The sequence below is a fragment of the Sinocyclocheilus grahami genome, unplaced genomic scaffold (assembly GCF_001515645.1).
Source record: "Sinocyclocheilus grahami isolate Dianchi unplaced genomic scaffold, SAMN03320097.WGS_v1.1 scaffold15.1, whole genome shotgun sequence".
Lineage (NCBI taxonomy): Eukaryota > Metazoa > Chordata > Actinopteri > Cypriniformes > Cyprinidae > Sinocyclocheilus > Sinocyclocheilus grahami.
The window spans coordinates 3,483,636-3,510,082 of NW_015505194.1; the positions used below are offsets into that span (position 1 = coordinate 3,483,636).

Consider the following 26,447-nt stretch of genomic DNA (forward strand, 5'->3'; position numbering starts at 1 on the left):
AGACGTTGTGATTGATTTTGGTTTAAAGCATGTAGAGCAGCTGTTTGTTCTGAGCCTGTTTGTGAAGAGAAAAGCAAAGCGTGGACACATGCCACCACAAAAGGCAGTGGTCTATTAGATGCCATGCTTTCACCCAGGGCTTACTGGCTTCCACTGAATCAGAACAGTCAGGTTTTATAACACACTGTGCCACAGACACATCCTCCTTTGAGCTTTTAATTACAACCCCTTTGCGGTCTATTTTGACCACGTTCTTATTCTCCCCAGAAATGATTCACTGAGCTGACATCAACTAGCCGTTCAGTCAGATATCTTCATGTCACTCCTTTTTTTTCATCCTCCCCCCTTTTACAGGAATTTAAATTGTGATCTGACGGAGCACATGAAAGGGGATTTTGAGGCACATCATTTCTGCACTCAGACACAGATACATAGGAGCATTTCCCTCCTGCTGTATCCCCACCTGACTCATACTTTTTTATAGAAATGCAGCCTCCTCTATATTTCTATTACATTATGTACATTATATAGATGGCAGAAAATAACCAGAGAACCTCTCTATTTAGAATTCTCTGAATTAAATTACATTTTGAAATCTTTCTGAATCAATCCTTTCCAGTGAGATTGCCTTTCAAGAGCATGTATAAAAAATAAGTAACTATATAAATAAAACAGTTTTCATAGTCATTGTTTACACATAGATGTTATAAGGGACACAAAAGGCTCCCTTTTTATAGAATGACCCAATCATCCCTTCCTCTTGAAGGGTTGTTCCTTTATACAATATGTCCATCACCACTCCTTTTCCATGGACACTCCAACTACTGGAAAAACTAAATAAATAGGCTACTTTGCTGTAATATTTATCGTCAACGTCCCCAGCTGAGCTTCCCTCACAAGATGTTAAATCGATACGCTTTATAGCTCTAAGATCTTCGTCCCACGCAAACCTGTCGTATTGTGTTTTATATCGGCTAGAGAGACAACGGAGAAGCATCCACTGGACTCATGGTGCATATTTCGCGTCCTGTTTAGAGGCACGCAAGACGGAAAGTCCGTTCACTCAGTCACTGACAGCATTTTCGCCTTGTTCTCTCAGAACGAAACATAGCCTATTGACTTTTATGGAACGGGAATTTACAGTTTCGCACAGCAATAATCCGACTAAGCTGATTTGATGAATTCATATAATAAAATTAAGGAGACCGAGATTTTTGTGTTTTTAAAGCTTCTGGCAAGAAAGTTCGCGAGGTCCTGAACAGCTCAACTGAAAGATGCGCGCGGACTCATACTACTATGAGGTGCGGTATACAGTGCCGGGCTTTTAAAGCTTTGCTGTGTTACTGTCAGTAATTGTACCTGCTTTTTAATCAGGTATTGCCCATATTTAGTAAAGGTGGATATCTGTTGCTCGAGAACTGCTTCGACCATAACGTTTAGCAGGTTGTTCTTTGTTTCAGTGCTCGTGTCCATCCTAAGAAATCAGAGGTGTTGTTGTTTACCGAGTTTACCGGCGCTTCACGGGCTTCTGCAATGCGAGACTCGGATTCAAACCGTTTGACATTTCTTTGGAAAGCCAGTCGACTGTCAAATTGTCATTGAATCAAATCGAATGAGCCGGCACCTGGATTGCTGAGTCGCAAGGTAAGACATGGACATTTCCAAATATGAGGCTGAAATGTCGGTCGCTCACATTGAAACTGTCTCCTGGAATGAACAGATATTGTCACTGTATCGTAAATACCTAGATGAATTACTGCTATGAGTTATACTGTAGCCTACAAATGTCTAAAATATAAGCAAGCCTTCGGCGAGAGTGTATTACATTTTGAATACCTATAAAGTACATTTGTATGCTTATGTATGCGCTCTTGAGTGAAAAGTTGAACATTGGACAGTTGTTTACAGATAGATCATACGCTTTTACTTAGGCCTATTTTATGTTGGCTAATTATCGTTATTGTATATTTTATGTTGACGAAAGGACTCGAAACCCCGTGCTCGGATGCCAGAATTAACCTTTTTATTCCTCTATTTACTTTTCACTGCATGACACGCATAACTGATATGACAAAATCGTTTTATGTAGGATAGCCTACTTCTGCCAGTTCAAATGTACAGCACCTACTCTGTGTAGTACACTACACTGTACAGTTCACAAGGAACATCCAGATGTATTATGCAAGCAAAGCATATACACATATATTCACATACATACAAACCAGCGTGTGTATACATTCATGCATTCATTTTCATCTTTGTGAATTTTAGGATTATGGATCATTCAGCTTTCATTCTCTGCTAGTTAAATGGTAATGGTATACTGCTATAGATGCCCTGTAATTATTCACTGTTGTCAAAGGGGAAAGGTACTCTGAAAAAGCAATTGTTCTCTCATCTTCCTGCTCTGATTTACCCTTCATCGACTGGGTGCATGAGTCACGAGCCAGGATGTATGGTCATGAGTGAAACAACATCAACAGATAATTATAAATATGCAAATTAAATGAATACTAGAGTACAGATAGCCTCTTAGTATTACAAGTCCACATTCCTTTGTTCTTCCGGCCCTCTCTTGTAACAGCATTGTGCACAGGGAGAATAAAGTGCATACATGAGTAGCAAAAGTTTCCATTATCCATTTTACCCGACACATTAACACTGCTAAAGTGTTTTCAGCCTCTATTAGAATTCAGAAGGGCCGAGACTCATAAGGCTTAATTGACTAAGACACCGGCATGGGGATTTGATTGCACCTCAGCACAAGGAGGAAGGTGCTATAATCAATGAGGAATGAAGCATGTTGCACCTCTCGCTGTTTTGAATGCCTTGAGATAGAGGAGAAATGCTATTTACAAACTATAAAGTATTGAAAATGTACTCAATTAAAGCAGATTTGAAACAGCTTTTCTGCAATGGACGGATTGATTCAAGTATATCACAACAAGGACTATGAAGTGGTTGTTTGTTTGTTCTAATTCACTGTCAATCTGAGTGACTGCACCCAATAAGTGGTAGTTTTATTTGTCTTGCAAGAAAATGAAAACATTTGCATATTCATAATTACTGACGAAACCTTCTGTGTTGTGACCCTCCTCATGTAGCGCCTTTTATAATCACATTTAACCCTATTAGAGATAAAAACAGAACAGCTGAGATAAAAGGACTGTGTTTCTGCATATTGGCTTGATGTCACATGTTGACTGACTGCTGTGAATCTGTGTGGGCTGACTGGATTCTAATAGGGTTATTTAACCATGGTCATTTCAGTTTTACTTGTTCTTGGAATGTAAATCGCTTTTTTGTTCTAATTCACTGTCAATCTGAGTGACTGCACCCAATAAGTGGTAGTTTTATTTGTCTTGCAAGAAAATGAAAACATTTGCATATTCATAATTACTGACGAAACCTTCTGTGTTGTGACCCTCCTCATGTAGCGCCTTTTATAATCACATTTAACCCTATTAGAGATAAAAACAGAACAGCTGAGATAAAAGGACTGTGTTTCTGCATATTGGCTTGATGTCACATGTTGACTGACTGCTGTGAATCTGTGTGGGCTGACTGGATTCTAATAGGGTTATTTAACCATGGTCATTTCAGTTTTACTTGTTCTTGGAATGTAAATCGCATTTGTTTTCTACCATACTGTTTATTTCTGCCTGTACGGATACTATTCAGACTCTCCTTCTCACCTGACCTTGACAAAGGATATTTGCACACTTAAGTGTTTCTAGAGATGCAAATGTATAATTGCACACACACACCACAGTCATGATAAATAGCTAAATATGATCACCATTTTAAAAAGATGTTTGCTATTTGAATGTTTCCAGGAAGGACTTTAATATGTACTCTTTTCAACTTCCTGTGATAAGGCTCCATACAAAACATATTCATGAAGCTAAAAAAGAAAGTAGAAGAGAAATGCACAAGCTTATTGTGAAGCTTAATGGGTCTTTAAAATGCTTTGAAGGACTCTCTGACTCAATCCTGTACTAGACAGTTATTTGTCATTTAGAAGACACTTTTTATCCTAAGCTGAATTGCTCACGGGGAATTCTACTGTTCAAATGATTCAACAGAGCAATTCTGACAAATTATAGCTGCCTACATACTTTAGCTTGCTCAAATGAAACTAGACATAACTATAACATCATCTATACAATAATATTGTCATGTGAAATTATGTAAAAATGCACAAAATTAAAATGCTAGCTGCCTTCTACAATACCGTTCAATAAAACCTGGAATTCTGGTTCTCTGAAAAGTGTATTACATTAAATTTAGTGTCAAATTCAATTAAAAACAATTGGACACTCATTATCAGCTGCTTTCAATTGAAAGAAATATGCTATTTCAGATTCACAGCAGAGCGCGGAAGTGTATTCTGTAGGAATGAAAAGAAATGTTGAAATTAAAATTCCACAATGATTTTCCGTCAATGAAAGACCCATGTACAACAATTTCTAAAACTGTAGCTGTAAACTCAGTTTCTAACCTCTCAGCTATGAACAACAGTATATGCTTACGTTTCATAGGCCAAGCCCTGTCTCCCTTTGTCAAGAAATGCTTTAAGGCCATGTGAAATTTCACATTTCAAAGATCCCAATGGCAGTTAGAACCTGGGGTATTTTTTTCTTTGCTGTTTTCAATTGCCAGGGTGGTGCAGACTATAAGCATAGAATAGCAGAAATGGAAATTAGGTCTGCTGTGACATGCTAATGCCGCTCATACTGGCATACATGCAGAGTTTGGGCAATTTTAGCATGGCCTCATTTTAATTACGAAGAACAACATGAAATAATGCCATCAAATGATTAATGACAAAAAGAATGAATTGCATTTGAATTTAATAAGAAAGCACCATAAATAATAAAAACAAATTAAACTAATTTTATCATTTAAAAATAATTGATATTTTACAATAATATTGGATAATTTAAAAGTTAAATAATATTTACAAATATACATTTAAGAATAAATAAAAGCTGTAGCTGTCGTTTTATCTATCTCATTTCTTTTTGACATTATACAACTTAATTGCTTCAGTCTTGCGTAAAAAGCCACAGGGTCCATGCGCACACTGTTAATTCTCTACCACTAGTATCTTTAACCACAAATACACAAATGCCTGTTTTATTTAGGCAGGACAAGAAATGATAACTAGCATGGTAGAGGAAACAATGGATGTCAGGAATGGATCTGCAGCAGCCACTTTGTTGAAGATGCAGGTCGAAACTGTCCAGGAATCGATGCAGCGAGAGAGAGAGAGAGAGAGAGAGATTGATATTCAAACTGGGAAAGCTCCTAGAATAACTAATCATCAATCTATTCCCTAATTCATAATTTGATCTCTAGAGACTAGAGCCTCTTTTCATTAGTTAGCTCTGATGGTGTAGTATTATTGCTCTGGGAGACTGTGCTCAGTAGATGCTGACTGTGTTGAAATGTGTATTGAGAATTGGGGGAGCTCAAACAATCTGTGAAGCATGAAGTCAGCATTCCTTGACGCATGATCCAACATTTGACAATCCGCAGAGGTATTGGCACAATCAAATCAAAAGCTCAGAAATAATCTGCTTTCTATCTGATTGTGTTGCTATTCTAATCACAGATTAATGAGGAGAAGGTAAGAGAGGGCACGCCAACCACTGCAGCCACGTGCCGTTTTCTCCATCACAAGAGAGATATGACAGGATTTAGATCGGAGTACAACCGATGTGCTCAGTTCAAGAGCATCATAAACCTGCGAGACTATTTAACTTCACATCCGTCGCACATTAAAGATACTGATACATATTAGTCTGAGGCTCAGACAGCACACCTACGGCCCACCCACTGACCGTCTGATATACACTGTACACAAAACTGGAAAGCAGTTTCTCAATCTGGCAAAAGCTTATCTGATTGGCTGACTTTACATCGCTAAGGGCACAGAAGTTTTGTTTAATCAGTCCACCAGGAAACCAAGTCATGTTTACAATGCCAGATTGATGCAATGTGGAAAAACGAATTTATGATTAGTGACAAAATCTTTGAAAGATACACAGACATTTACTAGATTTCTGCAAGCAGAAAGTTTTTGTAAAAATGTTTATGATTAATTGATGATTAATTAATTGTAATTGCTAAAATATGTATTGATTCATCAGTCCATTTGAGCACAAATGCATTTCGTAATCATGCGAGCAGATGGTGGAAGCACTGCCTCAACATGAATACGGTCATAGAAAGCTAGAATGCACCACAGCTGACATGCTGCATGTCGTGACAAAACCTGCAGTAAAGTAAAAAAAATAAAAAATAAAATAAATTAAAAAATGTTTTTACTGCTGTAGCTTAGACAGTATGGCACTATGGGTTTGATTTGGAATGCATGGTAAATTGTATACATTCAATGCAGTGGAAGTCATTTTGGATAAAAGCTTCTGCCATATGCTTAAATGTAAATGATTGATAATAGACTCGATGCACACCAACTGCCTACATATTTCTGCTAAAATCTCAGTGCTACATAAGCGTCTGGTATAGTATTCTCTCATAGTGGACTGTTATATTTCTAATAACTGCCATAATTACATTATGTTATATATATTATTAACTATATTAAACATAACATTTTATTGAGTCAAATATAAAGGATTATGAAAATTGACAATGCTTGTTTTCTGAGACATGTCTGTGAAATAATCTGTTTATTACTTTTACACAGAGAGAAATCTACACAAATTGTGCTCTATTGCCACTGTTTTCTGTACAGTCATTCACAAGATTGACATCCCATTATTACTTTTTCATGCCAGTCCATTATTGTAAAATAAATGATGTCAGACACAAAATATCATAAAATAAAAGTGGCATAAAGACAAAAGAAAATGACATAAAATTACTGACATAAAATGACAAATAAAATCTACAATGTGTACCAGACATGCCATTTATCCAAAGGTCTGCCTATGTAAGACTAACTACATATTTCCTCCTCAGTTCAATTCAATTCTGGATAGCCAGTTAGGCATTTAAGATGGGTCATTGGCCATGTTTGGGTTTGCCTTTGTAACAAAGATGTCTACTTTACCTTCATGGCATATGAACTCTCAGGCATGCTCATGCGGCAGGGTTATCAGTGAGTGTCATGGGGCAGCAGAATGAAGTTAATTGAAATCTGCCTGATAACCACATTTTATCAGCTAAGTGGAGAGGAATGGGACATAATGGTTTTTGAATGTGTATAAAACAGCAGAAAACCAGAGAGAAAAACACTCTCTCTTAGAATGACATGTACAGTCACTCACTACTCTGTTGCAAAGCCCCTCAATCTGCATTATTTATGTCGCAGTCCCTAATAAGCGTCTTCACAGATCAACTGTAGCTTAAGCCACTCTTTGTGCCATAGACATCATTGTGTTAACTGCATGGCTGCCTTCCTACTGCCCAGCACCTGTCTATCCTGGCAGTTCGGTCTTATTAAACTTTCCTCTGCATGTGCTCAATAGTCCATGTCTTTCCCTCACTTCTCTCTCCTCTCACTCCTCCTACAGCTCACGGCCTATTGAACACATTAGCACCTGACACATCAGTCCAGCCAAGGTCATCGCTCCTTCCCTTCATCCTCCATCCGGCTGTTAAACACAGAGTCCCGGCACTCTGCTCTTCTACAATGGAGAGCCTAAGTGAGCTTCAGAACCCTCTTCTGGATAAGAACAGCAAGCATATGGTGATGGCCGACTATGGCTATGGGGGAGACTTCCACAGCAACCAGTATCAGGAGAACATTATAAACTACTTTGTGACTGGTGGAGGTGGAGGAGGTGGCGGTGGAGGTGGGGTTGCGGTCACGGGAGGAAACGGCAAGGCTAGAGCCCAGCTACTGGATGCCACCTCGCTTCACTTGGCAGTGGAGGCCTTTTACAAGCCTAACTTCATCCTATACAAGGACGACGTGAGCGACAAGGGCAAGGATTACAAAAACGAATGCTGTGAGACCACCTTCATGGAGAAGAAAGACAAGGACGTAGTGGTGGAGACCCCCAGTACGGAGGACCCGCAGGCTAAACTGCTGGATGAAAACGAGGTAAAAATCCAGACGGTGTCTTACGAGGTGGAGGAAGAGGAATACGTGGAATATGAGGTAAGGTTTCTTTGAAGATGCGGAGCCATACTTGTGTTGTTTTGTATGGCTGGATTAATTCATCAGGTCCTTGACAGGTGGCATTAAAGCATCGCAGCTCAATTCTCCCAGGGAACACCAGCTTCTAGTTATAGCCTACTCTACAATATAATACCCTATTTGGAAAGGCTTCACATTTCAAAAGCCTGCTCTTCAAAGGTTTAATTTTCTATTTGGGGTTTGAAATTGATGTAAAACATCACTTTATGCTCTAGCAACATCTGCTGGCTCTGTTGGATCATGTGTGACAACTACCACTTCAATTTTTCAGCAGATAGGCAAGAGCTAATGAGAGGGGTTGGGCAATGTTCAGTGCTGCTGATGGGATGTAATGGTGCTGGATGGGGGACCGTCACCCTTGAAGCTCAGCGAGAGTAGTATGTATTCAGGTCATGTCCAGGATTCTGGGCCTTTCGGAGTCCCACAATGGATGTAGTTCCATGCCGAGCAGCTCCGGCGCTCGCTGCAGTTGTCTGATGATATTAAAGACATTCTCTGCATGTGGGGATCGGGACCTCTGCCCATACAGTGTGGTATATCTTCATGATAAGTGCTGTGGTTTACACTATAGTACTTTACAAAACATAGAAATTAATTTATCCCCCTAAAAGTTAAACATATAATGTGAACAGAACCAAACTGAACAATTAAAATAATCTAACAAACAAACAAAAAAACAATTTAGGCATCCCAAATTCTCTTGCAGCAAATAAATTGTTTAATTTTTAGTGTCATTTCAGTTATCATCCATAAAATTAAAACACGTTGAGTGGCATTTCTCATCACAGCTTTCCATTGATTACAGCATGTGGCATAGTAGGCAATGTAAAGGTAACTAGGGATGCACCAACATTAAAATTCTGCCCATAATGAAATTATTAATGTTTTTAAGGTAATATAAATGTAAAAATAGAAGAAATTAGCATGTGCATTTAAATATACAGCATCGACCAACACCAATAATTTTTAGCACAATGTTTTCTGCAAAATTATTTCCTCACAAATTAGCGCAGATATGAATAAACAAGACTCCAAATTCCATCTGGGGCTGAGTTATGTCAAATAAAAAGTCATTACAGTGAGCAAGTGTGAGATCAGAATGATTCATCTGAATGGATAATGATCAATTGGGTTCACACAGTGTCTTTACATCTCATAATAGGATATTCATGAGCATTCTTTGAGAGGGAATTCTACAGTGCAGTAGTAACATCCCTGTGACATTGACGCTTGTGTTTCTTCATTTGTATTCTATAGCTTTAAGATACCTCTGTTCTTCCTCTGTGGCAATGATAAAGTGAACTTGGGAGTTTGCCTCTAGAGACACCTCTGTTGTTCCCATTCTTGTTCTTTATACTGAGTGTTGTGAAATATATCTTGTGTGTAACAGAAAAGTGCGAACTGTGCCTTAGTTGTCCTCACTCTTGGAAAGTGCACACACACACATCTGTCAGAGCTTCTCATTTGAGGGGGGGATTGACAGCAGATCTCATTTGGACGATCTCCTCTGGTGGAAAAGAGAATTGTCATTCACCATACAGAACAACATAATATTGGATATTCATTTTGAGATCTGCTAGATTCCTTTTAACAGCATTCTTAACTTTAAGTCAGCATTAGATGACAGTAAAAGTAAATCTAAATGTAAAATTGGGAAAAAAATGGGCATTAAAAATGAAAATGTCCAGTACTGATCCAACAGACCAATACAAAAAAAAAACCTTGATTATCAGCCCATATCTTATATGGTATGATCCCTAGAGTGGAAATACCTTGTAACCTAGTATTTCTACCATTATCTGTACCATTAACAGGTCTGGGTATCTGTGGATTTTTTTCCATCATTGGGTCTTTTTATTCCAATTGACCAGATGCGCGGTCTAAGTTCTTTAGAACTTCCACATAATGATAAGCCAGCTCGTAAACTTCCAGTGAAGCGTCATTTGAAGTTATGGTATATAAAGGTAGAGACTCTTGAGACCCTCACAGAAACCACTTCTGTCTCATTCGTGTCAGAAACTGAAAAGTAAAATAATTGTGCATTTAAATGCTGACAACGAAACGCTATCGTAACTGTTTAGGTTAACTTTGGCTAGCTAGCGATGCTATCTCGTAAACAACATCATAATGGTATTCTTGATAATTGCTCTGTGAGAAACACAAATGTTTTTTTTCCCCACAAGGGAGGTCTGATCGTGAGAACCCTGTTGCAGGAAAATTGAAGGTGGTAGCTGGAGTTATATAGGTTATAGCTGGCCCAAACTGCTCATTTTTGGTCCTTAGCAGATCTAGATGGTTGATCAGCCGGACTACTAGGTTGGGAGGCCTGTGTCAAGTAGAGCATGTTCCTGGATCTTTTGTTGGTTTGGGAAGTAGTGTTAATTTTGTCAGCCATTTTCAATTTTAGTCTTAGTCCCATGTTAAATGTCCTTGTTAGTTTTTATCATATTTAGTCAACCTTTTCCTATTTAGTCAGGTTTTAGTCGACTAAAATTCTCAACATTTTAGTCTAGTTTTAGTCAAAGAAAATCTAAAGTATTTTAGTCTAGTTTTAGTCAATGAAAACGTTATATTTTAGCAATAAGATTATTAATTAACCGTACAGCAGCATTAATTTTGGCAGCCATTTTTTATTTAGTCTTATTCTTACTCAAATGTACATTTTAGATATATTTAGTCAACCTTGTCCTGTTTTTGTTTAGTCAAGTTTAAGTCAATGAAATGTATGAGCATTTTAGTCAGGTTTTAGTCAAATTTTCATCATGCTGTATAAAGGTTAAACTGATCAAAATAATTTTTGCTCAAAATTATAATCGTAATGATTGTTGTCATTTGAGAAATGTACTTTTGCATTTCAGATATTGCACTTTCACCAGTAAGCACAAATCAATAGAATGTATGGTGTGTATCATACATGGTATATTTTACCTCATCTAGTGTACTGATTTACTATAGGCTTTTTATTATATAAATAAATACCAAAGACTTATGCAATCTCTACATTATGAAAATTGCTAAACAAACGAAAAATATTATAACAGTGAAATTGCAAGTAATTCCAAATGGCAATAGCCTATTTCTCTATTAAAACAACAGCGGTTGAGTAAGTGCATTTATTCAGCGACCACAATCGCAAACAATATAGTCGAGATCTCATGACAGAACACAGACCTGCTGAATGATGCTTTTATTTAGATGCTAAACTCCAGCTTGTTTGTCTGTGTTTTCAGATCATCGGTGGTGGTGCTTCCGCAATGAGAAGCGAGCCAGATTGCTTAAAATAAGCAAAACACCAGGCAGAAAAATGTATCTATATCTAAATGTATAGAACAGCGAAACTCTGATTTGGGGATTTGAACTTTTACATATCTGGCAACCGCACTCATGAAAGCTCGCGTAGTAGAGGCGTGTAGCGCAGTCAGCAATAACATTTTGTCTCCTTTTTTGACGAAAATAAAAAGAGGTTTTTGGTAAAGTTTTTATCTTTTTGAATACATTTTAGTTTTGTGTTATTTCGTCAACAATATTGCATGTTGATATAGTCTTAGTTATCGTTTATTGACCTTATTGTCGTCTTGTCTTTATCTCGTAATGGGAAAAAATCTTGTCAACAAACATTTTTCGTCATAGTTTTCGTTAACGAAATAAACACTACTGTACAGTAAAATTCACTTTAAAGATTAACTTTTCATTCAGAAAGATGACATGAAAAAATGTGCCAAAAATGTCTCCTGGTGGAAAACAAAGACTCTTAAGATTAAATTGAATTATTGAATTAAATTATAACAAATTTTAGTACTTTTACTGTATTGAATTATAAAGTATAGCAAGTGCAGGAAGTCAAAAATGTCATTTAAAAAAATATATAAGCACAGACACCAACAGCCTAGAAGGGTAAATTATTTCAATACCTAATTAGTTAACTACAACATAAATTAATTATTAATGGTATAACAATAATAATGCATTAAATATTTTGAAATATTTTTAGATTTAATTTAAAAACTAAATTTTTAAGTTTTATCTTTAACTGTAGAAGCTGCTATATATATTCAGCCAACAGACTTGTTGCTGCTGTAGTTTTGTTACTCTGAATTTAGTCTGAATCACTTACAGGGCTCTACAGTGCGACCATTTCAGTCACATTTGCGAATGAAAACTACTGCGTGCGACTATGAAAATTTTTTTAGGAGCACCAGAGCGACTGACCCGATCATCATCATCATACTTGTGATTGCGCTCAGGGGAGCTTCAACGGTTTCTACGTGTTTTTGCAGCGTTGAGTAATGTATCACAGACATATCTCACAAATCCTTTCATAAGCAAAGTGTAGACAGGGTGTAAATAAGAGATTTATTGCACAGTGTAGAGAGCTTTGTTGATTATAAATGTGATGCGATGAACTAAGATGAGTGACAGCTTTTAATGATTTTTAAGGGAGTTTGTAAATGTGATACTGATTTAATACAATACAATTCAATAAACAAGAAGTTAATATTAAGTGACTTACATTGTCTGACTATAACACTATTGTCTGATTTTGCTCTATTTCGTTGTCAAAAATAGTTTAAAACAAAGACACAGCGCATCTCCAAACACAGCAGTGTTTCGTTTATGAATGAACGGGGGTTTTTAAACGAATCTAGTGAGTCAGTGATTCATGATTACCCATTCATAAAGACAGTCAACTTGCTTCATTCTTGAATGAATCAGCCGTTCGAATGAATCAATTGAATGAATGATTCAGTGATAAAATCAGTGATTTGCTGCCACCAGCTGGCAGTTTTAGTTTCATTTTTAAAGTATCTTTTCAGTTATTTAAATCATTTAATATTTCTATATTCACAATTTTATATTTAAAACATTAATCTCATCATGAATTTATGGATTTAATTGCACTCATGCCACCTCTGAGCCTCATTAAATGACAAAGTACACAAAGCCACTTTTGTGTTCTTCTGTGCCACCGCTACAAATTAATTTTGTTAATACTGATTTCATTTGATTGGTAACTTATATTTCTTATTCTACTTGTTCTTATTCTGTCATTTTAATACATTTTTTTAAAAAGCTTATAAAATATAATTTTTTAAAGAATTTGACAAAAGATTACATACTTTTAGTAAAGTTAGAGGACTCAAATATCACCTCGTAATGGGAAGGCTACTTTTTGAAAACATTTTGGATTATTGATTAGAAGGTGCTCCTAAAAAGAAAAGTAAGCGTAGAGCCCTGACTTAATGCACAGCTCTGTTTTTGACATCAGCTTGTCAGATGTTTTGCTCTGTCCGTTGCTACAGTCATCACTGTCAATCATAGCAATGACTCGTGGCACAATTTAGCGGATTCACTCACTTCATTTTTTGCACTCGCGTTTGTCATTCCTGAAACTGTATACGTAGACGTTTGGTCCTATTAGACAAACAAAACTTTTCTTCAAATTGTGAATGGATTATGTAGAGAAACCGAGCAAAGTGTGCTTCTCTTATGGCACAGTTGATTTTGACAGTTGACCGGAAATGACTGAGCTGGCTTATCTAAAACCAGGAAGTAACCGTGCATATAGTCAAATAAGTGTATGTTTTCAATATGGTCAATTGTAGATGCCCTAAAGCTGATTGTCTAATGATCTAACAGCTGGAGTGCTTTTGATGATTGGCAATCTGCAGCACTGAACTTTCCACTCAATAATATAATTCGTTTCTTTTGCCATCCATTTGATAACATCTGCCATCGCACACCATCTGTGTTACTCTGCCGTGACGCCGTCAATTGGTCAAACTTTGTTAAATGATAGGAAAAAGCAGACAAAACATCCAAAAAAATCTCTCACATTCGATCCCCTGTAGAAAACATAACTGAATCTTTTCTCTTCCAAGAGCTGTTTACCACCAAGAGCCATAGGGACACATCTCTGTCGCAGTTGTGGAGATGTTTTAATTGAATTTACTAGGCACAGAAATATTTTGCTATGATGATTGACTGTGAAAAAGCAGAAAAGGCTGCATTGGGTTTTCTGTGTACAGTTGTATACTGTCAATCTGTCTTAATTTCTCTCTTTCCGCCTTGCAAACAAACTCTCAGTTGAAATGTGGCATCACAAATATGTCCTTTATGACAGAAAGAAAGACGAATTTCAAGTTCTTCAACCTCTAATCATATTCTTCTGAAGCTTTGATGCATCTGCAGTTTCCAGCGTGCCGGATGCCAGTCTTGAGATGAATTTCAGGGCCCATGTCAAAACATCAGCTGCTTATGTGGTTTTATATAAAGCTCCTAAAAGACATGCGATAAAGCAGCCTTCAGGGAGCAAGCTAAAATCAAAATTTTCAAAACTAATTTTGAAAACATCATAATGCCAATATAAGTTTGTGATTTCCAGACTTAACTGGGCGTCATTTTAAAAAATTGTGAAAATCTGTGAGAATTTTTTTTAAAAAAATCATTCAAATCTGGTTGTACTCGTGTTTCCACAGCCTCAGAGCCGAGCGCAACCGTTACATTGAACAACTAATGGTGTTTCTCTTATGCTCCTCTGTAGTCTAAATTAAAAGCTCTGGCACCAGGCAATCAATTAGTCTTTAAATTATTAAGACCCACAGAACTCTGTCAACACTAACCCATTCTTAATCTCATTACTGCTACATTGTGGGCGAGAGGGTACGCCGAGTTCCCAGGTGATCAAAGGCTATTTACACACACTGAAGATAAATTAGCTTGCTGTGTATTCCAGTTGATGGATAGGTTAGCAAGAGTAAACATCGCAAAATGTATAATTGTACTAATGCATCTCAGTTAGGAGGTTGCAAATATCTATTACACAAGTTTATCCCAGGCTTCTATATCAAATCGAGCCCAAGTACCCATAAATTACTACTACAGCCTTGAACTTTTTTAAATAATATTTCTTTAAAGATATATGATATGAACAAGCATTGTCCATCAAACATCAGTTAAATCAGTGGATCCTGGGACAGAAAAGTAATGCCTTTGGAAATATGGAATGGAAAAATATGTGGCACTTAATTATTATTCTTTTCACCTTTTTCAAGCCCACATGTCAGCCTGATTATTTGCTCAGTGATTGAGAATCCCATCATCGTCCTTGAACACGGTCATGCCATATGTAAGTGTGGTGGGGTCTATAAATCAGCCCGGGCTTATTAACAACTCACTAAGTCAGTATTTTTTTATTTGTCTGGTGTGTGCTAGTCATTAATCAAACCCCCTGATGTATTATATCCTCATGACCTGCTCCTGAAATTTTGCCAGCACCTGGCATGACACAACTTAACTACTCTGTGCCATGAGCCAACTGCTTATAATCTCTGAACACAGTCCCATTAAAAATTAATGTGGCTGTTTTCAGCCACCTGCCGGGACAATGACCCCCGATGACATCGCTGATGCAGTTACTTGCCCCTTTGTTGGGATATAATTGCCTCGGAGAGCTTTTCACCTGACAGCTCTTTTATTCCAGGATCCACCTCATCCCCCCACCGCCCACCTTTCCATCAGTTTACCGGTTGCTGTTTAGATCGCCTCATTCACTTTCCATCCTCAACATCAATTTCCATTTGTGCAGCTCTCCATACAGACTGCTTTAAGTCAGACAGATGTGAAGGGAAACTGCGGCAAAGGAAGAATGAATAAATCCTTGTGTTTGTGCAGTTCGGAATAAAACTGTACTATTTACGTTTTGCTTTATGAAAGGGCAAAAAGTCTGGTCCTCATTGCACCTTATTCTGGCCAAGAACCATCCGCTTGGACAGGAGGGGTCTGCCTGAATTCAGAAAACAAAACAGAATATAAAGTTTTGTTCATGCATATTTGTTCATGCATATCAAACTAAAATCTGATGCTATTAGCCTTGCAAACTTGGGCAAATACTACAGTTCTTTATCAAAAGTGCTCGTTATATATAAACCCGTTACCTTCTGAACTTATTAAAAAAATAACTGGGCAGCACTCCGACATAACAGCCGCAAACAACAATTATCAACAATTATCAATGTCCAAGCACTTTAGAAAAAATGGAGATTAAATAACCAAATTGCCAAATTTTCAGATGCTGCTGAAGCTATGAGACAGTAAAAATAATGGTAAATGGTATCACACATTTAGAGGTTTTCCTAGTCATAGTGCCCCCTAGCAATTTCATAAAAAAATAATTTAATAAACACTCTACCGCTCAAATGTTTGGGGGCAGTAAGATTTTATTTAGAAAGAAATCAATACCTTTCAGCATTAAATTGGATGCATTAAATTGATCAAAAAAGTGACAGTAAAGACATTTCACAAATGCTGTGTTGAAGTGAAAACTGGAGTAAGGGCTGTAGGAAAAGTCAGCTTTGTCATCACAGAAATAAATGACATTTTAAATATATTAAAATAGAAAGTTATTTTAAAATGTAATAATATTTCTAAATATTATTGTTTTACTGGTTGTTGTTATTTTAATAAATTAATGTACCCTTGGTGAGCATAAGAGACTTTCAAAAACATTTTTACAAAATCTTACCAGCCACAAACTTTTTAACGGTAGTGTATAAATATAAATATAAAAAATAAAATAACCCAGTATAATAAAATAATACAGTAGGTTTCCTGCACCTTTAGCGTTTAGACTTCAACAAACACCCAGCCAATCAGACCAAAACTGTGGATTTCAGTCAGCTCTTGCCACTTTTGTGTGCAATATGCATCAGATGGTCAGTGAGCAGACTATGGGAGGTCTGTGGTCTTGCCATCTGATGATAATTTCAGTTTAACATGAAACAATTTTACTCCTATTACATTGCAATGGAAATGTGTTGGACAGAGTAACTGGAATTTGGATAGATTTGATTAAGCAGCTAATTACAAATGTATATGGATTCAATTTCCTCTGTGCAAAAGGAGAGCACTCATCCAGAGCCCTCACACATGACACACACATAATAAGTTTGAAAGTGTTGACATCGATCACCTTGAAAATGAGATGAAGTTCTATTAGCTGAGCGATGGATCGCAAAACAGCAGAAAAGACAGAAAGGGGGAGAAGGACGGGGCTCATCGTGCTCATGCTGGGGGAGGCATTTTGGTAACATAAATTACACGCTTTCCTTCCTGTGCCTCCTGCCACCCTGAAAGGATAAAACCATCCATTAATCTGTCATTACCTATCAGGAAACTGGCAGGCAGTGACAGCATCTGCCGTCATCCCCCCGCCCACCCTCTTTCAGGAGAGGCACCTGAGAGGAAGAAGGTGGGCTTATCGGGGGCCAAGCTGTGGGACATTGGCTCTGGGGCTTAACCATTTTACACTGCTGGCAGATTACTCACATTCAGCTTAGATCAGTAATAATATAATGCACAAATGTCATGCCTTTCAGCCGAACGCAGAGATGATGAGATTGTTTTTGACTTATCTGTTTTTAATCAATTTTTTGGATAGTTCAATGCATTAGGCATTTTAATCCATGCAGGATTCTGAAAGAAAGGCATTTGTGCATGTTCTGCCATTTTTAAACATGTTGAAAAAATGTCAGGCACCATCAGTTGGAATTTAAGCGTATACAGATGAACAAGCTAAATTCAAAGTGTGTTATTTCATACAACTGTCATTTGAGTCACCTGGTCATACACGCTTCTGTACGGCTATCAAGTGTATAGACTTCTAATTTGTGCACGGGTTATCAGAACTCACACCATGTTTGCCTGGCATAACTTTCTATAATTTGTCACGAATAGTAAGATAGCCTAGTTAAAACTAAATACCCCAATTCAAACACACCTGAATCACACCTAATGACTTTCTGAAATGAAATTCTGAACTTTTGATTCATCAAAGAATACTTGAAAAAAAGTGTTTCACAGTTTCTGCAAAATTAAGTGGCACAAGCATTTTCAACTTTGATGATAATAATAATAATAAGAAATGTTTCTTAAGCACTAAATCAGCATATTAGAATGATTTCTGAAGGATCTTGTGACACAGAAGATGGGAGTAATGGCTGCTGAAAATTCAGCTTTGACATAACAGGAAAACAATTACATTTCAAAATGTATTAAAATAGTTATTGTAAACTATTTTACTGTGTTTTTAATCAAATAAATGCAGCCTTTATTTGAATATTTATATTCAAATAAATATTACCTACCATAAACTTATGAACTGTAGTGTATGCACTATATAGCCAATTTATACACAATATCAATAATTTAATACCAATAAAAACAAGAAATAATAATGCCTGACAATCAATAGTTATGGTACCAATATACTGTGCATCCTTATAGTCACTATCATTTGATTATTGCTGCAGAGATCTAGTTTCAGAAAAGTACAGTATGCCACATCCTCCAAAACCTAGCACTCAAAACCAACCGACAACAAAAGGAGTTGCACTGTGCAAATTGCTTTAAGCACTGATTTTGTGGGTGCGTTTGCAGAGTTACGTGATAATGTAACTATTTTGCAAAGTGAATCGGGTGCTAAAACTGTGCATGTAAACAATGCTATCAGCCGGCACAGTTCATTCACGAGCTCCCCCGCATTGTTTCAGTTTCAAGAACTAAACTGCTTGTCCACAGCACACAGTATACCGACTAACAAATGCCCAATGAAATATTTATTTCCTCTTATGTAACGTCAAGGTGTTCGGCTATAAGCAATGATAAAAAGTGTAGGTTTGACGACTTGTTATATGAACTGATATTTGTCAGATTTCTTTAGCATGAATGACAACACGGAAATGTCAGTTTCCTCAGTTTCTGAAACCCAAACACAAAACAGTATTTTGGCTTTTGCCAAAAGATGTACCAGACCATATAGCAGAAAACATGACAATATCCAAGTGCACAAGCCACTTCACCCCCTCCTTATGGAGAAATCCAATCTAACATCTTATGTTATTTCATAGAGAGGTAGGCCTATTATTTTCACAGATAAAACCCCTGTGACAGAGCTATCCTTCACCACTGATGATTGCAGCATATTGCTATGAATCAGTACAGAAATATTTTCCTAACAGCTTTCCTCTTGGCACACTCTTCACGAGGCTGCGATATTTTAGAGAACTGACAAATAACGAAAAATGCTACAGAGATCCAATGCAAGCTCTGTGAACAACACGTGTATCTCAACATTGATTATCACAGAAAATAATTTTGATATTTGACTCCAATAAAAAAAAAAAGAAAGGGAAAAAAATGAAAATTGGGCCAGCGAACTACTACGGGGTTTCAGGTGTGTTCAAAGTGTGAAAACAATTTATTTTATTTTTCATAATTTTAAGTACACTAGCACTCAAAGGTTTAGGGTCAGTAATATTTTTTTAAAGAAATATATATTTTTATTCAGCGAGGATGCATTAAAATGATCAAAAGAAATTACTTTTACATTTTTACAAAAATTCTATTTCAAATAAATGCTGTTCTTTGTATTCGTATTCAAAGAAAAAAAATCACTGTTTCCAGAAAAAAAAGTAATTTAGACCTGCAACTGCTTTCAACGTTTATAATAACAATACATGTTTCTTAAGCAGCAAATCAGCATATTAGAATGATTTCTGAAGGATCATTGACACTGAAGACTGGAGTAATGATGCTGAAAATTCAGCTTTGCATCACAGGAATAAATATATTAAATAGAAAACAGTTATTTAAAACTGTAATAATATTTCACAGTATTACAGTTTTTAGTGTATTTTTACAAATAAATGCAGCCTTGGTGAGCATTTTCTTTCAAAAACATTAAGAAACCTTACAGACTCCATATTTTTGAACAAATTACTTTAGGAGACAATATTGTTTTTATAGTTTTTGACTTTTAACTTATATTAAACCCAAAACAATCCTGTAATCCAGACTAAGACTAAAACTAGGGATGCACCGATATGAAAATTTTGGCCGATACCGATAACCGATTATTCTTTATTTTTGAAAGCCGATAACCGATATGTTGGCCGATAAATCTATATCCAAATTGTTATATACTTTTTGAGAGCCTGATTACAAAAAAGGTCTCATCATTAAAAGCCACATCCCGAACACTTCAACATAAGCAGCCTAGTTTGAACGGTGTACGTTTTAAAAATATTTTTACTCTCCCATTACCAAATTTAGTCATAAAAAAGTCTTACAAATAAATAAAATAATGCATAAATAATGCAAACAAGTCACTGGACATCATTACACTTGTAAAGAATCAAAATGAATGCGCCACAGATCAATAAAATGGAATAGCCTCTGCACGGACAATAATTAAATTATTTTAATTACTAAACCATATTGTTGATGAAAATAATAAGAGAAAAATACAAGTGGTTGTTGTTATTAATAATGTATCAATGATTTTGAAAAAGTAACAAATTAATACCACTGTTTTAAATAGCAGCCGTTGAGCTGCGCGTGCTGAAGCTGAAGAGCTGAATGAACATGGTAAACTGAAGCGTTTTGCTGGCAGCTTATTTAATTCAAGGAAATGCATCCTGAGATTAATATTAATACAACATAAACATAATATTACAACTTATATATGTTCAAAATGATGCAGTTATTGCGTGCTATAGTCAGACTGTGTGATCCTGTTGTGGATGCGCTCTTCCCATAACAACGCGCTGAAACACGGCAACTAAACCCAAAGAATTCACAACGTTTTATTATAATAATGTTCTCATTAGAATGTTATATACACGACATTCCCAATCATAGTTATTAATGTTGTGCACTGCTGTTTGAGCTGCGTGTGCTGAGCTAAAGATGATCACCGGTAAACTGAAGCGCTCTTTTAACTTAACCAAACGCATTCTATATGAGATAAATCAGATATACATCAAATAAACACAATATTACAATGTACAATTGCACAAAAGGCTGCAAACGAACAGCGCGCATCTGAAGTGTCTCTGAAGGAAATAATGCATTATTTATCGGCTTTAAGATATCGGCCAAATTTTCTTATCAGGCCGATACCGATAACAGAAAAAATGAGCCGATATGGGCCGATACCGATATGGTGGCCGATATATCGTGCATCCCTAACTAAAACAACACTTGTGAACAAATTGAAGTAAGTTTACTGAATCTTCTTTCTCTTTATAGACCGATTGCTCCAGCGACAGTGAGAGCGAGGACAACTTCATCGTCATCCCTCCTCGTGATCACCTGGGCCTCGCTATCTTCTCCATGCTCTGTTGCTTCTGGCCTCTGGGTATTGCTGCTTTCTACTTTTCTCAGGGGGTAAGTGCAGAGCCCCCCGACCAAATCCACAGTCTAACCATTAAGCCTGCTAAGAATCTGCTATAACACAAGAGACAGACCAGATGAATTCTTAACCACTTTTTCATGTGTTCCCTGCAAACAAGCTTGCAGTCTCATTGAGAGAAAAGAGTTTGTGATCTCTTTCAGCTTCCTCTAATAATACAGAACAGGTGCCTCATTATAATACCCATCATACGTACAAACAGCTCTGCTTGTGTGACTGCAGAATTATCATGCACTTCTCTAATATACATAGTATAAACATGAATGTACTGAGCAAATGGGTGTGACAAGCATGGGCCCTCTGATGCACGTGTTTTCAGCTCCATTTTCACATTCGGCGCAGAAGACATCTATTTTTCTACTTCAGAATGAGCCTTTTTATTCTTATCTATAGTTTAGTCCATGGCAGACACGGCCAGCGTGAATTATTTTGTCAGGAGCTAAGTGAATTCTTCCAGAGTAATTATGATGATGGTGGTGTTGTTCAGTGAAGGTTCCCCAGAATGCAACTTGTGTGTGTGTGTGTGTGTGTGTGTGTGTGTGTGTGTGTGTGTGTGTGTGTGTGGATGGAAATGAGATCTGGTGAAAATGTGAATGTTTTTGCCATGTCTCCTGGCTGGGAATATTCCTCCGAGAACATCCTGAACAGATTTTCTCACCTTCCCTGCGGCATAGGGTTGAATGTTCATGAGTGTGTGTGTGTGTGTGTGTGTGTGTGTGTGTGAGTGTGTGAGGATGGAAATGAGATCTGGTGAAAATGTGAATGTTTTTGCCCTGTCTCCTGGCTGGGAATATTCCTCCGAGAACATCCTGAACAGATTTTCTCACCTTCCCTGCGGCATAGGGTTGAATGTTCATGAGAGATGTCGCCAACCATTTTCCTCCAACTCCTCCTTCCTCTCAGCATCAACCTCTGTCTCACTCCTACAGACTGAGAAAATGAATTTGTCTTCATTTTATAACTAATCAAGAACTTTGAATTGTAGAGGACTATTATGTATAGGAATTGTAAAGGATGTTGATGTAAATCAATATTAGTCCTACAAAGGCCATGACACTGATCATCATTCTGTTAGAACTTAATCAACATTTAGTTAAATGAATCAGTTTTTCACATTTAAACATTTACATTTTTAAAGATAGATAGATATTGATATTTTTAATACATATAAATGCCACGCTGAGATGTCCAAGAATATGTTTGAGTGTAAAAACAAACATAAATGTATGAATCAATTAATTGAAATGGACAGTTTAAATAATGAATTGTAACATACAGTATTAAAATGCATATTTATTTGAGGTCTGCTTAAAAGTAACAGTATTATTCAATTATTCATATTAAATTAAGTAAGCATTAGTTAACAGCAAAAATAATCTAATTATAAAAATAAAGGAGCAGCATCAAGAAATATCCTATATTGACCAATATTGAAAAACTAAAAGTGTATAACAAGTTAAAATAAAAATATAAATAATATAAAAATGTGTTACAGTAAGAAAGATCATGAAACTAATCTAATGACACACACCTGCAAACACATTGTAAATATGTAATATATCTCCCAGCTTTACTGGAAATGTTTGCATAAGTAGATGTGTCTTCAAATTAAAAGATAAAAATAAACGTGCAAAAACATGTTAACATGGCATCTCAGCTGGTGTACCAGTACTGGTGTGTCCAAACAACCCATTATTGACTGTCACAAAGCGTAGGAGTGAAAATCAATAGTGTTTTCCCTGGACTACAGGGTCAGATGCAGTGACAAAGAGAGCAAGATGCCTCCCACAGCGACAGCCATGTGTGACTGGCAACTCTTTCCACTTTCTCGAGAATACTAAAATAGACACTAGATTCCAAAGGGTCATGACACAATCACACAGAGCAACTGTTCAAAGCATGTTTGCTTGCTTACAAGTAGCGGACACCATGCTGTGGGGAAATAATACAACGTTGTGCATAATAGAGTCGGTTTAGTTATCTCCACGTTGTACAAAAATTCACCCCGTTAAATTCATGCACCCCTTGAGCCATGTTTTTGGTAAATGAGCATCATAGTAGAACTTAATTATTCATTTGAACGGGGAAATGTATTAAATAATCTATTACATGGGGCTCCATAGGCCTCGCTATTAAAGAAATTAAGGCAGTGTTATGTTTCTTTTTTGAACCTAATAGCTCTCAGCACAGTGTACTTCAAGCACGGGGTTAAATGGAAACATTAGATAAGGCCATTTCATTGGCGTTTCAAGTCACATGTAATTTCTTTAAAACGCTCAGGGGGTAATAGTACAAGACTGAGTGTTTTACTCTATCAAGCAACTGTGTTGCTATTTATCGAGAGAATTGCAACAGCTGCATCATGAGCAAAATTTTATTTTCTTCTGATCTCTATCATATTTGGCTTATCCCTTCTGACAACTATATGTTTATAACAAGAAAGAAACAATGCGAGAAGTTAGTTGACGAACAGAACGCCTGTGCAATGCCGGCTACCGCTTTCCCTCGCGTCTCTGTTGCATCACCGATCATGACTGAAACCTCAAAGGTGTTTTTTTTTAGTAAAGTTTACAAGGAAAGAAGCAGGGACAAAGCAAATGAAAAATAAAAATGTCAAGTGTTCCCAAAGGAAAAATCAAAGATCTTTAAAGAAGTACATAAACAGTACTACTGCGGTGTCAATTGAGTATATTTACTGAAACTGTTTTAAAAGGGTATTTGTTCAATTTGCAATTAAAATAGTTTATTTTGATTGGTCAATCATGGCATTTAGAAGTCAAATATTTCTAAATAATGCTCAATATCATAATAGTCAAATATAATGCTCTTTCATATGGGTAAGAATGGATTTTATGCATTCTCTTTTAATACAACCCAAATTTGGACATTGATAATAATAATAATATAAAATAATAACAACAACATAATATAATTTCAGTCTTTGTCTTGTTGCTAGGGTGATTGTTTTCCTTGTTTTAATGGCTCATTTTAAAATTAAAAACTTTACATTTGAAACATTTTCTAATAGTAATTTTGAAAAGATTTATTACATGATTAAAGGTCTTTTTATTCTTCAGTGATATTCTGAGACACATTAAAATGGTGATAAATAAATGATAAATGTAGTCTAAACCGCAAAAAGGCAAATCTGAATCAGTGTATATGCAGTGAAATGGTATATTTTCTTTGTGACACTGCCCTTCAAAGTGGGTCGAATGGATTTTTAAAATGTTGTAAAAGCGTATGGTGTTTGTCTCGGTGCTGTGTGTAAGAACATGTCTGATATTCCATTCAGCCCTCAGCATCATCAAGGAAGCACTATATAGTTCAATGCAATTTACCTTCGAATGGAAGACAGGTCAATGTATCCTTTGATTTTGCTTCTTTCTCACAGCTCCCTTTCTTTGTTCCAGACCAGCAAAGCCGTGACCAAGGGAGACTTCCCATTGGCTAGCAGCGCATCTAGACGAGCCTTGTTCCTAGCCGCTCTCTCCATCACCATTGGGACGGGGGTCTACGTGGGCGTGGTGGTGGCCCTCATCGCATATCTGTCCAAACCAGGCCACATTTAGCACAGCCAGGAGAGGGCTACAGGACTCCACGATACTACACAACCGCCTCTGAACGTCTTTTTCTAAATGTCTCATTCTCATCCCTCCCCGTGGACTGGCTGTCCACCCAAATCAGAGAAAGGGATGAACCAGAAGAGGATGAACCAGAAGAATAATATATAAATGTAAGCTTCACCTTGTGTCACACCACACTGGATAAAACTTAACTAAGTCTGAGAGCAGTTCAGGTGAAGAATATAAACTATAGACAAATAAGCAATCCAATTAACCAAACCCAAAGGGAAGCTATTCCAAAGGACACATGTAAGGATCAAAAGGGACTAAGTGCCCTTGGATTTGTTTTTTTTTCCCTTTCCAATTGTGCGTCTTTCCAAACCTGAAAGAGAAGTCAAGCCGTTCTCAGTTTCTCTCTCTCAAACCCTGTATATGTGTGTGGCCCAATTAAACCAGCACTGCTGAATATACCAACTGCAGTCTGTGAGCTCCATTAAAAAGGACAGAATGTTGTCCAAAATAACACAGCTTTGTATGTTATAATAAGTGAATGTGGAGTTCAAACAACTTAACTTAAATGCTTATTATCATGATACAGAACTACAGGACAAGAAATAACTATCAAAGACAATGTGGTCCACCTCTATGAATTGAAATTCATCTGTGAAATTCAGCATCACTTATACACAACCTGTATGTCGTTCCCACTTTTTTAGGGCTCTATGCTTTGTGTGTAAATTCTATGTCTTTTGATTTGTCCAAAGTCCAAATCTTCATTTTGACCTAACACAGGCTGCAGGAGTTGTGATGGTAGAAGAAAAACATAAGTAAACATGGATGAAGAACAAGGAAAACAAGTGTTTATTTTATATTGGTAAGGATTTGCTTGACTTTAACAGATTCTCTTTTACTCCCAGATGTCTGAACTGAATATAAATGAAACTACTTTACACGTGGATGGTATGGCGATGTGTCCTTTCACTGCCCAAATGCACCACTTAATGTCCCTTATGATTTAAAAAAATCTTCAGCGTTGGCAAAACTCAAGACAGATGGTCAAAAAATTTGCAATATACTATCCTCAAATCCTAAGATGGCTGTTTGAACAAAAAGGGCAGGTTTTGTTTTCAGGTGAAAGGGACTCAGATTGAATCTATTAATAATGTATTTGATGTCTCTGAGCTCACAGGCATGGGAACGAACACACAGGGGATGTTGAGTTAAAGGTCGACTAGTCTATTTCGACAACAATGGAGACTGAATCTGGTATAGTCATCCACATAAGAACTTGAAAACTCCTTCAGTGACTAGGTAGTGATTCGAGGCTTGGCTTGAATTCCTATGGTACAGACCTCATTTGGAAGCTGGTAGAAATTAAACTGGCCACATTTTGAAGTTAGCCAATTGTACGTAACCTCCTAATTGCTTCTCATGGTGATTTGAAATGTCCAGTAGTACT

At 36.8% G+C, this 26,447-nt stretch overlaps 1 protein-coding gene across 3 annotated transcripts; it reads left to right on the top strand.

Moving 5' to 3' along the window:
* Positions 1 to 956: 956 nt before the first annotated feature.
* On the top strand, positions 957 to 26,447 carry syndig1l (synapse differentiation inducing 1-like). Of its 3 annotated transcripts, none has more exons than XM_016295536.1 (5): positions 957 to 1,301; positions 1,444 to 1,644; positions 7,545 to 8,134; positions 21,260 to 21,397; positions 24,836 to 26,447. In XM_016295536.1, the coding sequence occupies exons 3-5, from the start codon at positions 7,664 to 7,666 to the stop codon at positions 24,992 to 24,994; spliced, it is 768 nt and encodes a 255-aa protein (XP_016151022.1). In that variant the 5' UTR covers positions 957 to 1,301; positions 1,444 to 1,644; positions 7,545 to 7,663; the 3' UTR covers positions 24,995 to 26,447. The 3 variants fall into 3 exon arrangements, with proteins under 3 accessions (XP_016151022.1, XP_016151013.1, XP_016151029.1); XM_016295527.1 differs by having other exon boundaries at positions 1,461 to 1,644; XM_016295543.1 differs by lacking the exon at positions 957 to 1,301 and having other exon boundaries at positions 1,439 to 1,644.